Below are 16,222 nucleotides of genomic sequence, written 5' to 3'. Positions count from 1 at the left end.
AATTCAGATTTAAAAATACCGTGACAATTTTTCAAATCATACTATCCAGGTTCAGTTGAACTTAATGTATAAAACTGAATGGGAGAGGAGATACTACAATTGTTTCAAACTACCCACCCATTTTTTTAATGTACTCTCTCTCCCTTTGCCTCTCTACACATATTCACAGACAATGATCTGACAGCGTGCAAGAAAATGCTTCTTTTTCCTGAAAGCTCTCTGCGAAGGTGGTGTTTCCCCACCTCCACGTTGCTGACAAACGCTGATGTAAACAGCACATATATGTCCGCCTGAAAGGCCACAGGGGTTTTCACGTGAATCCTGTGTTTTTTCCACAAACCCCGTTACACTCTACTTCAGCTTAAAATACATCTCCTCTTTCTGGTTAACTTACAATCCTGTTAAGGCTCATAGAGTTTACAGTAGCAGGCAAAACCACTGAGCAGAACCAAATTTTGAAGATAAGTACTTCAGTTGCAGAACTCTGGCACGAAACTCTTTCAAGAAACAGTTTGAGCAGTATTAAAATAAGAGAAACCAGTAATGAGATAAATCGCACACTGAAATCGTTAAAAACACCAGCTATGCCTTTGGCGTTGACAGGAGTAAAGCATGTCATTTGTAACACCACTGAAATCATAACAGGAAGGAAGTAGACCTCAGAAACTATAAACAGAAGTTAACAGAAGTAGGAAGTACTTCAAATGTTTTCACGTAGTGACTGTAGAAAGATACTAAAAGGAGAAAATGTTTTCAGGGTTTGTCTTGTTTGCTTTTTTTTTTTCCACTTTACGTATCCATTAGTTATTTTGAACTGTAAAAGACTGTTCCAAAAGTCAAACACAACTTTAAGTCCCCACAGGCAAAATAATCTGTGGTATAAATCAACAGTCTGATTTTTCTTCCACTCTCCCCCTCCAATCCCATCTGCTTGCTTACAATAAGCCCTTCGCCTGGATCTGGCTGCACAAAAGCTAAGCAAGTTGTGCTTGGCCAGGAGTTAGATGGCATTCTTCTCCCTTCCTCTTCACAGCTGCTTTTGAATTGTGCCTCTTCAAGAAAAATAATTAAAAGCTCACTCCAAAGCCAAGAATGATAATGTACCTTGACACTCAACAAGTCAATGTGTAGACTCCACATAAAGATGCTCCCCACCAACTGACACCTCACGGATAATTTTCCACACTTTTCTCTAAGCTAGTGCGCACAACAAACTTCTTTGAGATCCTGATTTCCAGTGGATGGATGACAGCTGCCCTGTGAAATTCACCCCAGTGGTGAAACTCTATTGAGTTGAGCGCAGGATGCTGGGCTGAGGCAGGGGACATGAGCTAATATCCCTCACATTTTTCATCAGAACAAAAATCCTTACCTTTTGACCTTTCCCTGCACTTTTGTCTGAAAATGCAGGTCCCCATAGAGTTATCCAGCAGTGTTGCCCAGGTTAGCAGTGCAGGACTGAGCCCATTAGATTTGCCCCACTACTGAAAGCAACACATACAAATCAAATTGGTAGGGAATAAGGACTTTATTCTAAGACATGAGCTGAAGCGATGAGCATATGAAGCAACGGCCACTAGGAAAAAAAGTGAAAAATATCAGGTATTATATTGTATCGTACCAGTCCAGTTTGAACTCAAAAGTCCATTCCAGTAAAATGTATGCTCAAACCAGAAGCATATGCAGAAGCTCTAAAGGTCACCTAGAACAGTGCTTTTCACATCTGCGGAAGAGGTCTCCCCTATTAAAATCTTTAAGCCAGGAAAAACATCTCAGGTAACAAAGTAAAAATGATCCATTAATTCTGTCTGGCACTGTGGAGCAGGAAGGGGATAACATATCCCAAGAGAGTATGCATCTTTAAGATGTATAAGTTAGAAGTCCCTAGAAAACAAGTCTGCTGCCTGACTAAGTACCATTTATTTCTTCTTCATTTAGAAACTCAAGTGAAGTACGTATGTTAACCACAGGGAGGTTATACTCTGAGCTGAAGCAGCGAGATCATACAGTCTGATCTCCAGTGTAACAGCGAGGTTTTACTACCACACAGACTCAACAGACCCCTTCTCTTCACCTCTGTAATGGCACCCTAGCACGCAAGGCTGCAAACTGCATGAAGTCATACCTTTGTAAAGATTTCGAAAACAAACAAGTATTTTCTTGACTGTCTTAGTTTGGGAGGCCAGGTTCTGCTCTCCTCAATCTCTCCCTTCATATTCATTTCAGTACCAATGGAAGGAAGCTGTGAGTGCACACCAAGAGCAGAGCTCAGCTCAGAGCAAACCAGAAGTGGTGATCACTTCAGCTTGCCTCCTGTGTGTCACATTAACGAAGGCTAGCAGGACTACTCCTGCGCTATTTTCCATGTCTGCCAACTTAATTCTAATGGACATATACGTATAATGCATAGTAGCTTGCAATGGTAAGAAAAAGTGTGATTTATTTTTAAATATGCTTTTTGGGACTCTAGAATTATAGTGGTTAATTCACTTTAATCCACAGGTAAGGTGAGTTAAATGGTCATAACACAGTACCACAAACTCAACAGCTTAGAAACTGCTATCAAGGGGCCTAATCCAATACTAACAGTGGCAGCAAAGTGGCATTGTAAGGAAAAACGTCAGTCATGTATTAAAAAAATATGTCTCTGAAGATTTACATTGTTTTTAAAAAATTCTAAAATTCTTCTAAAGAATATAGGTATCGCACTTATCAGTCTAAATTTAAAACCACTTACATGTATAGCTATTCTCAATAAACCATCTACATTCACTACCTATCTACAGTAGCTACAGCTTCAAACTGGGAACACCGCAAATCTATGTACCTTCCCTGAGATCGGCAATCCAAAATAAATAGCCCTGCAAATGTAACAGTGTAAACTCTGGATTTAAGTCTTCGGTAAGAATCAGTCCTCACAACACAAGGAGAACATTAAGCAAATGTAAACAGCAATCATTTCGTCAGTTTTGAGTTATTCCCAGCAACAGTGGAACTTATGTGAGATGTAGCATCCAAACGTTGAAGACCCGTCATTTGTATCATACAATATGGTTGTCCCAGTTCACTTTCCTATCACTGAACCCTTGGTCCCCTGAACACATCCAGCTGTGATTTGGCTCTCCAAATTGCTATCCAGATCAGCTCCTCCACTCTGCACAATCTTTACAGTGCCTTTAGAAACACTTATTCTGAGGATCTTATTCTTGAATAGAGGAATGGCGAATAGATCTGTGATAATCCTCTGGACTAGTCACGAGTTCTGGTAAATCATAGCCTCTCAGAAGATGTCCACTGTTTTGTTGCGCAAAGTAATACAGCTGCCTGGCAAACATGGGTTCAACCTTAAGAACAGACAAAACGTTAATCAGACGTATGACAAAATTTCACATTCCTCATCTTAGTTATTTACAGTGTTTTTAAATTAAAAACAGGGCAGGACAAAACAGTTCTGCTTACCAAAAGGGGAAAATAATTTCTGTGTTCTCACTGATCTCTCCTTTAAGATAGGGCTCGCCTGTTCTGCTGACAAATGCTTTGCTAATTGACCACACACTTTATTTACTTGGCCTTCGTTTAGAGGGGCATGTTATCGGTGACACAGATGATGTACGTGCAATTACACCCACGTGTGTGAGCGATGTGACATATGACATGTCTATGATCACTCAATGTGTTTCAATGCATACCCAGAACTTTGCATGTCTTATCTTCGTTCTCAAGAACTTTGAGTTCGTAAACTGAAATGTTCAGATACGCCTAGGCATGCCACAAAATAACTACCTTTTAATTTAGTCTTCAATCCAACAGCAAGGTTACTCTATTTCTTTTCCTTTAAGCTCTGTTGAGGAATCTCTTCAGCCACTGCTCACCACCAAGAAGTATGTGTATGACTTAACACTGCCTTCACTTCTATCTGCTTAGAAACCACTGCTCTTCACCAGGCCTTTGGGCACTAGCTGCAAATATTTAAGTTGCACACTAAGCACTAAAACCTGAAGCTCTCCTTACTCAATGCGGCCGGGTTCCTCTCTACAGCCCCTGTGCATTGAGACAGAGGCACCATTTGGGTGGAAGCATACACTTGCTGCAGGTCCTACCTGCAGAAAGGGACAGAGCCAGCAGGGAACCCTGCCAGAGAGCAGTTTCATGAGCTGGGACAGCCTGGGAAGTTGAGCTGGTTAAGGAGCAACCAGGAAGGCCCAAGCAAAAGTTGGCTTGGGTCCTATGTTACCCTGGTGGCTTTTGAAAAATTAAAACAGACACCAGCTATCTACCCGGTGAAGCAATAAGTTATACCCTAACACTAGCGTGTGGATTATCACCTCTCTTGTGGTTTTATGGGCCAATACAGTCAATTTAGAAAGTACCTGGTCTCAGTCTCTGTCAGCACCCTCTCTCAGATAGCTTCCTGAAACACTAGCTTTGAGTGTGCATGAACTGTGGTCAGCCAGCTTGTGAGCTTGCCAGCTACCCTAACACTGGAGTTGCATGGGCAGTCCCTGCATCACTCCAAAGGCTAAGGTCTCTGAAATGTAGGCTTGGCCTCTGGAGCACCTTTAGCTGAAAGCACTGTGTTCTGCACTGGCTTGGCAGCCCAAGGTATTGTGCCATGGGGCCAGCAATGACAACACTGCCCAGCTCTTCTAGGGTACCTTGTAGGTCCTGATGGGCTTTGTAAAAGAGATCACTGGGGATAAATGCTTTACAGAGGGGGAACACTGGGTACTCTGATCTACTGAGGGCCACCAGTCAGTCCCTGGCAGATCTGGGAACTCAACCTCAGACTCAGTGATGCTACATTATCATGAAATTGTCACCTCCCTCACAGCAGAAAAGTTTGACTGGTAGATTTCGTATCCTCCAGAGAATATGTTTCATTTAGCAAAAGGAGAAGTCGTACTTACATGGGCTGTAATTAGCTTCCGCTGCCTCTGTGGATCTGGAAATTCCTCCCCAAAGCACAGAGCAACCTGGTACCTTGGAAGTGGACGTCCATGATGAGCAAAGGCTTGAAGCTCTGGGAAGAGAGGAAGAGCTGTTAAGAAAGTCTTTGTGGGTGTCTGAGCTCCAAATGGAGGACCCTGGAGCACAGTGAGAGAAGGTAAAGTAACTCCAAGGAGAGGATGAGAGAAGTGAAGAGAAAGACAAGGGGTAAGGAGTTTGGAGACTTTTCAGCAGATCGGGGAAGCTGGTGATAACACTGCAACTTCCCTGTTTGCCTTGCCTCGTAAATAATTTCATATGCACAAACCAGGACGTCTTCCAATAAATATTTTTATTTTTATTTGGCCTTTATTTGGCAGAACCTCGTGGAGCAGGTGCCAGCAGTAGCCCTGGCCCACTCAAGAGCACACTCAAAAGTAGCACTGAAACCAGTGGCTTTGTAGAGCCAAAGTACTGCAAGGCACAAACTCAGACTCAGCTAGACACTGTCATGGAGCCACTGCCACCACTGCTCCTAGTGGGGGAAAGGAAGGTATGAGAAGATGAAGGACCTTATTTAAGCCCTGCACCAAAACTGGCAAAAAAGACTGTGTCTTCTGTGTGCCTATACTCTCTTCACTAATCCACACCTTGCACTAAGGAGAAAGACAAATTATATCATTACACCAACAGTTAAAGTGTCCCCAGTAAAAGATAGGTGGGGAGGCTTTTATGAGAAAGATCAAAATCACCACTTTGTGTTTTAGAGACTGTATTTCCTTCCACAGTATAGAAAATTGCATCTAATACAAAATCCTCCTTAAAGACTTCATTTTGTAAAGTATTACTACATAACTGATTGATAAAGAGACCATTTTAATTTATAGTTTTCTTTATGCTTTTTGTAGAAAAGTTGCAAAGGCAAATAAGGTTAAAAACCCATGCCTTATGAAGAAGTGCTCCCTGCTATACAGGGGAAGGAGAGTCTTTGAACTTGGCATGACAAATGCACCTTCTCTTACAATACATACCTGCTACTCTAACTGCAAGCTTTTCAGACCAAAGTATGAATCCAGCAGTTGCCACAATAGTTCCCCAGTTGGACATACTGGTCTTACTGGGAGGATCAGCTACAGGAATAAGACCATGGGCAGTTCACTTAAAACACAGCAAAAACCCTGAAAGTGCTGTGAACTTTGGAGCGTTATGCAAAGAGAGAACAGAGATCCATGTGATCCTGCTTTCCTCAAGAGAGGGTAGGACAGGGTAGGACCAATGGCCCAAGCAGCACAATGCTGCTAATGGAGAACTTCTCCCATCTTTCTCTTCCTCTCATTTTACTCAGCAATTCTCCAAATCCTGTTAATCTGTGAGAGTGCTACACAGCAGTCCTTGGCATGGACCCGGAGAAGAAAGTCCTTTCTTTCCTACCAGAAGGACAATGGAGGTCAGCCTTTTCCTTCTCCAGAGCTCTCCACTTGCTCTCTATCCATGTCCACGTGCTTCCCTGCACTGCAGCGTCCCCACACTCCTCTTTAGACTATCCCTCACATCCTTTTACTCTACCTCCAGCTTCCCATCCTTCTGCCATGCCAGTGCTCCTGCAGCTGTCATCGCCATGCTCCCAGTTCTCTTTCTGTATCCTCCTACTTTCTGCCCACCCAGTTTACTGCATCTATTATGCAGCGCTCCCCAGAGACCATCCACTTGTTTTCTGAGTTATTGCTGCTGTAGGACTCTCAAGGCAGGCAGCAGTTTGCTTGCAGGATCCAGCTCCTCAACAGGATCCTAATGTTTGTGGTCCACAGCAGTTCTGCTTCTGCCCCTTTCTCTGCTGTCCAGTTCTTCCACTCCTGGCAGAGGTCTCCTGCATCTCTTCCCAAGGAAGGCTGAATTTCCTAATAAAGGAAAGCCCAAGCTTGCCTGCAGTCTGGGACCTTGATATTTTCAATTGACTTGCAGATGTCGTGTGTCCATGACAAGTCACTATCAAACCTAGCTGAGCATCAACACATGCAAAAGCTTATTTTGCACACACCGCAGACTATGGCTACAACCACATCCTTGGGCCTGCACAGGCTTTACTGCATAAGTAGTTTAGGAGGGGGGAAAAATAGCTATTGTTTAAGCTTCTCTTTGGGGTTAGGCTTCTAAAAAGAGAGGTACTGTCAACCGTTTGGACAAACCCAGAGTACATCTAAAAAACCTTCTGAGAAAAGGGAAAGGGATTTCCAAAACCATCATCACAGGCAGAATTGAGTCTTTAAATTAGCATGTGATTGAAGCTCAAGCCAGTGCCCTAACCTCAAATTCCCCTTTCTAACTGTCATTTTTCATATCCATGAGATTTCTTTCATTAGATGCATTTCTTGCTTGGCCATTTTGCTAGGACAATGGATCAGCCTGGAAACAGGAAGTGTGCTAAAACTGCTGGTTTAGGTTTTGGGAGTTTAAAAAAAAATTGCAAAACATTATTCCTCTAAGAGACTCCTATTAGCACTGATGCCCTGTTCTAATGGGCAGCCAGGCAGTTCACACACCGCCATGTCATACACCTCAAACCAGGGGCTGCATGCACTCCCACTGCCCAAGCTGTCCTTTGATGGACAGGCAAGGCCTGGCTCCCACCCAGTTTCTCTGAGTGGGCAGCTCTACATGCTCAGAAGTGCTTCAACGTGGGGCCATGCTCCGCAGGCTGTAAGAAGAAAGCCCAGTCCCAACACGTGCAGTTGGCCCCATCAATTGGTGCTGGATCCAGGCAGAAAAGAAGGCCTTCTGCTGGAATTCATGCTGATATTGGAATGCTCTGAGACACATTTCAGGCTCGCTCTGAGTTAAGTTGAGAGGAGGATGACTGTAAATCACAGAGCTGCCCTGGACTTACCAAAGCAGATCCAAGGCCAGAATCCACCTTCCTCAGCCACCCAGCATTTGGGAAGATGATTTTGTTAGGTGTCTCCCCATGCTTCATTAAGAAAGGTATGGTTTGGCTGTCACTCCTGCCCATTTATGCAGGGACACTGACTGTACACAGAGCAGAACTAGACAAGACTGCTCAAAGGGCAACTGCTCCCTGGCTGCGTTTCCTTGGAAGGAGCAGTGAGGGGCAATTGCTATCATAGAAAGAACACTCCCACAAAGCAGACATGGAGAGTGACCAGGTTACCTTTTCAGAAGTTATACCAAAGCCACAGAGGGAATTACCTGCTAAAAACTGCTGAGTATCAAAGAGCTTGCATGTCTGATCCCGCTCCAGCTTGTTGGGTCGGTCACTGCAGAGAGCCAGGGGCCCATCCCAGTAGATTCTACTTTGACAAAGTCTCTTAGCATAGAGGCCATCGGGTGCCATCCACAGTATTACTCCTCGCTCCAAGTGGCTCAGCAGCTTTTCTATGTTCTTCCTCTGGCCATTATCCTCTGGATAAGGGAAGATGACTTGTTCCAGGCTGCTAACCTCATAACTTTGGCCCTGGGATATCCTACAGCCTTCAGGGCTAGTAGTTGTCACCTCCTTTACCAGTATCTCGCGGTAATATAAGCAGATGTGGAGCCGACAATCTACAAGAAGAAAAATAAAGAGGATGACTATGGTATATTCGCACAAATATTTTACGTTGCAAATGTGTTAAGCCCAAGAGACGTATCTGCATGAGATTTCGGAGCCTCTGTGCCAGGGGCAGCCATCACCACCCAGAAGGCAGGCTGGCATTAACAAAAATCATAAAAAGAATATGGGACGCAGCAACATTAATGGTTTCTAATTCTTTCTGAGAATTTGGTAGGAACTAATGCCCAGCAAACTTCACATTTCTGTTTAGCAGGGAAAGCTGGCACAAAAAAAAAAGTTGTTGTCACGTTTTCCAAGCTCATGTCACAGTTAAACACAGTGGCTCAGCAGACTTCCTCAGATATAATCAGGAAGTAGCTGTGTTTCTCCCCAGATTCTGCATAACAGGGGCTTCTGCACAGGGGACCTGCAAACCTGCACTTGGCTGCCTGAAGAGAAGCAGCTGCTGGTACAAGCACTGCACAGCTCTACCTGAGTTCCCAAAGCTTCCTTTTAAATGACAATTTGGTCAGCCTGGCACTCACACAGCTCTGAATATGTGTGTATATATACACATCTGTATACACACATATGCACATATAGACACACAGACCCTCATTCAGAAGAATGAAGAAACCTGCTGGGCATCCTGCTGTAGGTTTATTTGCTATTTCTGTGACAAGCACATTCCCGCACCTTTTCCCAGAGTTATTCAGACTTCCCCTGGCAGCTGGATGTCTGCAGAGCTGGCTGACTGAGATCATTCCCTTCTTCTTTCCCAAACGCCTTTATTTACCACAAATAATGAAACAGAGCCAAGCCAGGTGGCTCCAGCAGGAGCACAGCACCCACGTAACGTGGGGCTCCTCTCAAATAAAAAAGTGAGCTGAACATCACTGACCCTCAGCATCTCCAGACACCCTTGGTGGATCAACACTACCCAGCACTAAAACCAAGAGCCAGAAAAGCTTTCCACTTACTCAGACTACCACCGCTAGGTCCCTTGAAGTTCAGGCAACAAGTGTTTCAATATCCTGGCAAACTGAAGTTTAAGCCCATGCAACAGATTCATTCACTAAAAAAAGATTTCTTTTTTTTTTCCCCCCCATTTCTTTCCTTTTCATCAGAAAGGAGAAACACAACCAGGGCAAGCCAGAAGCAGGAGTCTCTTGTAGTAACCCCAAGGGGCTGCAGACCTTACCTGACAGGGCGAGGGCTTCACCAGACCTTATGCTTGGCTCAATCGGGATGCCAGGAGTCTGGGACTCGGGAGGGGCACAAGCATAAAAGGTTCCTGTCACCTGACAACCTGTTTCACAAACAAAAGTCAGTGATAGCTACCTAAATCCTAAGAGAAAAGCTTGGGCAGAGGCTAAAGATATGCAAAATTGAGTTTTTCTGGGCCCCACCGGGAGGTCTCTCTCTCTCTCCTCTCCTTCATAAAACAGTTTTGTTTCCCATTTTTCAAATATGCTAACTACAAGCACTCAAGATGTTATCTGGACTGCATTTTTATCTGGGTCTGTGTGAAATACTCCCTCTCACAATAATGTTATTCTATTATAGAAATAACTTACATTTTTAACGAGACTACAGTGCTCTTAAAAGTTGTCTGCAAAAAAACAATCCATTCAGCCTAAGGAATTTTACTTGAGACAGGTATAATAATAAGCTGGAATCAGCACTGCTATAGAAGCAGGTAAAGAAAACTGTGCAGCAGGAGATTATTGGAATTGTATTACCAGGACTACTATTAGCCCAAGAGACACCTATCAGTACACAAATTATCACATAAGCAATCAGTATTTTCCTGTTTCTTACTGTCAGTAAAGGTCCCTCTGTGTTGAAGCAAGTGCCCTTCCCAGCAGCAGGACCCACCATGACCAGGAGCTGGAGCAATGCATATGCAAAGCACCGCACCTCCTGACAAGTCCTAGAGCTCAGTGGAAAACCCAGGACAAGCCACCAACAACTGTCACCAACACCAGCAAAGTGTCCCAGCGTGTGCCCAACCGCTGCATGGAATGTACTGCAGGGCACTGCTCATGCAGCCAACGGGTCTACTTTTATTAGCAAGTAGCTCAGCTAAAAGCAAACAATTCTTCTTAATAAATCCAGTATACTAGCAGCAAAAGCTGCACTGCATCAAGCATTTTCTCTTCAGCAGACCCAGAGAATAAGAACTCTATTTCTCTGTACAAAAACACCCAGAGAAGTGTTCTCTGAACACTCAGTATCCGCTTTCTCAAGTCTCTCCTTGCTTCCCATCCCACTGCACCATCTCTTTCTCCTCATGAAGCAAATGCCCATTTACTTGAGGTGAGTTGTCCTGCAAGATCCTATGACACATGGTTCCCTTTCTCCTATGTTTTATCCTCTTATGTTTTTTAGACGTTAGTGTTGACATTTTTGCTCATTTCAGAGGGGCTGGAATGGGATGATCTTTAAGGTCCCTTCCAACATAAGCCATTCTGTGATTCTATGCAGTGCTTGGAAAGCTATGATTGTACTGGGCTCAAACTGTAAGATCTCTGGGGAAGGGAATGTCTCTTTATTCCATTTCTGCTGTGCCAGCCCCAAGAGATACTCAATCTATGACAAGTCATCCTGTAGAGAAAGTAATAACTTCAGCTGCCCTCTTGGGAGAATAACACCATTCTAACCCACCAGGCTGGAGGGAAAAGTCTCGCTTGTGTGTGCCTCAGAAGTCCCAAAATCAGAAAGCAAAGCTAATGAACACACGTTCCCATTTGGGGCTGGGAGGTTTGTTCCCTTCTTATTGCTCAGGGCTTTCAAGACAGCTTGAGACTTCTGAGGGTTGGTTTGTGAGCAGAGCTCTAAGGTCTGTGTAGTCAGGACTGGGGTGAGTGAGGTCCACCAGTGAAAGCCATGAATAGCTAAGGTGAACCCTGCAGTTCTTGTGGGTGGCCACACGCCCTCTCCTTTTACCAGCCTCAGCCACCAGCCCCGGATGGGATGACCCTCTTACCATTCTCACAGCCGGGCCCTTGCCAGTGATGACCACGAGCTGGGAAGGGGACGCTGGCACACTGGTAGGGAATATCGGGATGCGGCTGTTCCGGGGCAAATTCTCTCCAGTTGCGCTCATGGGGCACCATGTAGTTGGGTACCTATTCAATGTAATGAGATATTCTTTTACCTGCTAGCTGTCAGAACCGATGCTGTGCATTGCATCAGCTTTCAGCTCCCTGGCATTATTTGCCCTGCCAAAGCTCGTGGAGGTCTAAGCACTGCCCAGCCTACATGAATGGCACTTTGCCACCACCACCAATGGGACTTTCAAATGAACTTCTCACCACTGGTGTAAATAACCAGCTGGGTGGAATAACAAAAGGCAGTCAAAGCATTGCTGGTAAACGTCTGCTCAGAACAGCAATGCTTCATCAGGTGCTTACTTTCTGGCTCCAAGAGGATGGCAGTACACTAATAGCTATCGCCAAAGAGAAGAGAGCAATTACTCAAGGATAAACAACACCAGAAGAAATCAACTGCCCTGTGGCTTCATATGACATAAGAAAAGTTGCTTCCCAATATCTGTTTTCTTAATAAAGCATTTTTTTCTCTTCCCAGAAAGAACTCAAGAAAGCTATGCCAGCGAGGAAGGACATACTGCAGTGCACAAGCACTGAACGCACAATCGATGTCATACCTGGGATGGTAGTGAGGTATAAGGAGACGGGATTGAGAAGGGATGGTTCATCAATGGCTGCTCCTCCAAGCTGGTCTGTTTTGCACCTATGTTCATCAGAGGAATGGAAATAAATGATGTCAACCACATCTGAGGGCAACCTGTCCTCAGGACGACACGCTCAGCAGCACCCACGAGGGGGAGGACACCCAACACCCCCTGACAGGCCAAAAGCCCCAGAGCACTGCCACACACCGGTGTCCTCTAACACCTTGCTGTACCCCTGCCTTGGGCGCCCTGCCTGCTCTGGGACTGCCTGCGGATGCTGTAAGCCAGCAGTCACAGGCTGGGCATCCCCAGCCCAGTGGTTACACAGCTTAGAGCACTTCTGCTCCTCCCTCTACTCCCTCTACTACTACTACTACTACTCCCTCTTTTTTTTCCAGGGTGTTTTTGCCTGTCAGTCAGAATGAGATGTACTTGACCTCTGCACTTGGGCTCCTACCCCTGCAAAGACTGCATGGCCATTCCAGGAAAGCACGCTTCAGTCCTTGTGTGCTTACAATAAGACAGACATTCACACTATGTTACATGAGGAACTTGAGATGTTTTACCTTTTTTAGCTCCTTCTGGCACTATTCTGTACACTTTATAGGGATCTGAGATGTCCAGCTGGCTTCTCTCCACCAGCTCTTCAAAGTCGTTGCTCTTGTTCAAAGCACACCTCAATCTGGTCTTCCAGGTAGGGGGATCTGGTTTATCAATGCCTTCTCTGAACTTCCCTTTAAAAAGAGCCCAAGCCTGGAAATATTTCAGGTAATCAAAAGAGCAAGGGAAAAAAAAGAAAAAAATAAATAAATCAGCTACAAGGTACAAGCTCACAATGCTTGAAACATGATATACGCCTGTGCTTACATGCGCATGAATTTACTCCCTATAGCATAGTTCAGTGGGCATGGTGGTGATGGGTTGACATTTGGACTAGATGACCTTAGTGGTTTTTTCCAACTTTAATTACTCTATAGGTTTATGGAAAGAAAAAAGCAGCAGGGCAAGGCAGGAAAATAGCTCAGCAGGCACAAGGAAAGGGGAAAGGGCGGGCAGCCCAGCCGCCCTACCTTGAAGAGGGCAGCATCCTCCTCGCGGTTATAGTCTTGCTTGCCAGCGTGCTTCCAGGGGATGCGGAAGATGCTCTTCTCATCATTCTCCCACACCAGCCCTGGGTACTTGCCACTGTCTATCTGGTCGATCAGCCACTGGCGGAGCTTCCCGTTGCCGCAGCTCACCGAGTTCATCCCGCACTCGCCAGGCTCTAAGTTCATGCCACTTGTGTCAGGGGATCGGGGTTAGGGGCACGTTGCTGAGCCCACCGCACTGCACGTGGCTGAGCACCAGCTCTGTGGGGGCTGCAGGCAGAAGAGGGAAAGCCAGGGGTCAAAGGATGCTGCGAGTGCCTGGGAAAGGTAGCACAGAGTGCCAGCAGCTCCCCACTCCAGGCAGCCCCCCACGCTGCAGGCTTTGACAGAGTTACCCCTGCCCCAGCAATGCTGCTTTGCATGAACACACATGGGTGGCTGAGACGTTTAGTGCGAATGACTTCAGGCATAACCTTCTGTCCTGCTTTAAGTTCCACTAAATCTTTATAACCAAGAAGTAAAAAAAAAAATTAAAATCACAAAGCGTATTCGCATATAGCAGTGCACACATGCAAGGGCAGACCCACACAAATCGGAGGGCTTCACACACCTTTACAACTCATGTGGCATTTCACTGAAATGGCAAAGGTGCTTTCACAGTCTCCCTTAAGCAAAGCACATCCGAGCGCGCGATGTCCCATACACATCCACCCTCAGCTGCTCCCAACAGTGTAACACTCAGACCTCTGCTTCGCACAGGGCAGAAAGTTTGTCCGCAGACAGCATCAAGTGCTCCTCTGCTCAAAAGCCTGGGTTGGAGGCTCCCCTAAATGCAGCCTTCGCCTCCGCACACGGGCAGACGTTCGGAGCCCCCGCCAACGCGCCGCAGTGGGAGCCGCACATCCCCGTATCCCTCACGCCCCGCACACCAAACTCGGTCCCCCATCCCTCCCCTGGCAGCTCCCCTGCTCACGCCCCCGGGGAACCTGGGGCAAAGCCCCCAGAAGACCCCTTCCGCAGGCTCAGCCCGAGCGCGGGGACGCCCGCCGGGGCCGGGCTCCGCGGCTCCCGGTGCCGCTTACCTGCGCCGGACGCCGGAGCGGGCACGGCCGGCGCCTGCACTCCGTCGGGTGCAGCGCGACTGGGCCGGCGGCCCCGGGAAGTTTCTTTATATGATGGAGGGTGCCGGGCCCGGGAGGGGGGAGGCGGGCCCCCGCCCGGAGGTGGAGCCGGCGGAGGGGAGCGGGGAGTTCGCGAGCTGGAAAACATCTGAGGCAGTGACACATGCCCATTGCTGGTAAACACGCGCTGCGGGGCGGGGGGGAGCGGCCCGGCGCCCTCTGCGCGTCCGCGCGTGTTTTTTTTTAATCGATGCAGACACACACGTAGACATAAATAGCACGGGGAAACTCCTACCTGCGCTCGCCGGGCGGGCTTTACTGTAACAGAGCCGGGCAGCGACACCCACCTGAAACGGCCCAGACGGCGCCGCGGGGACCGGCGGCTCCCACCCCCCCACCCACCGCTGCCCGCACCCCAACTGTGCCCGGCTCAGACAGTGCAGGGTGGAAGCTGAGGCCGAGGCCGATGGGGCAGGAGCCGTGGAATCCCCCAGCACACGGGCTTCTCCCCCACGAGACCCCTTCTTGACCCCATCATGACCCCTTCTTGAGTCCATCATGACCCCTTCTTGAGCCCTTCTTGGGCCCGGGGAGGTGGGTGATCCGCTTGCCAGCAGCCCGAAGGAGCTGGACGTCAAAAAGCGCGGGGTGCAGGCTGCTGTGGAGGTCTCTCGGTTCGTTCAGGTTTCTGACACGTGTTTCGTGCCGCGACACTTTCTTGTTGTTGTTCTGTTGTAACGTTTCCAACACATCCACATCCTTTCTGCTGTAACGTATCAGATGAAAGCCCAGCCATTGCGCCCTGCGCTGGCAGCAGGGCATGCGTGGGGCTTAGGATATTAATTGCAAATCTTCAACGCCATCTTCTGAAACTTAAATGTAATTATCGCCATGTTTTGAGGGGGAAGTGAGAAGCGCAGCCATTTTTAGATATTGGGTTTATAGCACACCATCCTCTAGAAAAAGAATTGGCAGCGCCCACCAAATCTCTTCAGTCACGAATAAATGCACTTTCAAAGCACTGGAACATCGCTTTGAGACTGGGGGGGACAGCCACCATAAAGCAAGATGAGCAACCATGGCTTTACCAGAAGGCTGGATACTATTAGGTTGGATATTAGGAAGAATTTTGTCTCCAAAAAAGAGGTGAGGCACTGGAACAGGCTGCCCAGGGAGGTGGTGAAGTCACCATCCCAGGAAGTGTTTAAGGAAAGGGTAGTACTTAGGGACATGTTTTAGTGGGCAATATTGGTGATGGGTTGGCAGTTGGACTGGATGCTCTTTTAGAGGTCTTTTCCAACCCTAGAGATTCTATGATTCTAAGGCTTCCTAAGAACCCAAAGTACAATTCCAAGAGGCAAAACTGGCCACCAGCTGTAATTTCATTAAGCACCAAACCATCTTGAAATATATCCCTACGAAATGAAGTCTCTTTATACCTTTTTTTGCAGTTTTTGAAGACAGAAAATTTTGGGCCACTGTGAAGCATGCAAATTTGATCTGCATTAGATCAAGCCCTTCAGAAAAAGAAATAATGTCTTTCTGGAAAATACCTTGAAAAAATAGTTGTCCAATGCAATCCATGGTAGAGAAGTAGGTGAGTTATGCATTCAGAAATCTGTAAGAGAAGACAAAGCCAATCATAACCCTTTTAAAGGAAAAAAAAGAAGACAGTATATATATATATGTATATATACACGGCTGGGTGGTTGGTTGCTGTCTTTATGCAAAAAGAATTGTATTAGAAAACCATCTGCAGTTGCACAAATCTTGGAGTAGATGCTAAAGCCAGAGTCCCAAGTGCACACTTGGCCTTTACAAATAAGTCTTCCTACAAGTAAGA

General features: G+C 46.5%; 1 protein-coding gene across 1 annotated transcript; it reads right to left on the bottom strand.

Moving 5' to 3' along the window:
• IRF4 (interferon regulatory factor 4) lies at nucleotides 1,491-14,465 on the bottom strand. Its single transcript, XM_021388164.1, has 9 exons — nucleotides 14,341-14,465; nucleotides 13,241-13,528; nucleotides 12,737-12,923; nucleotides 12,144-12,229; nucleotides 11,463-11,604; nucleotides 9,675-9,782; nucleotides 8,131-8,484; nucleotides 4,908-5,020; nucleotides 1,491-3,344 (listed from the first exon to the last, which is right to left on the bottom strand). The coding sequence occupies exons 2-9, from the start codon at nucleotides 13,442-13,444 to the stop codon at nucleotides 3,201-3,203; spliced, it is 1,338 nt and encodes a 445-aa protein (XP_021243839.1). The 5' UTR covers nucleotides 13,445-13,528; nucleotides 14,341-14,465; the 3' UTR covers nucleotides 1,491-3,200.

Source organism: Numida meleagris, chromosome 2 (genome assembly GCF_002078875.1).
Source record: "Numida meleagris isolate 19003 breed g44 Domestic line chromosome 2, NumMel1.0, whole genome shotgun sequence".
Taxonomy (NCBI): Eukaryota; Metazoa; Chordata; class Aves; order Galliformes; family Numididae; genus Numida; species Numida meleagris.
The sequence above is the reverse complement of the archived record's forward strand: the minus strand, read 5'-3'. Positions and strand labels throughout refer to the sequence as shown.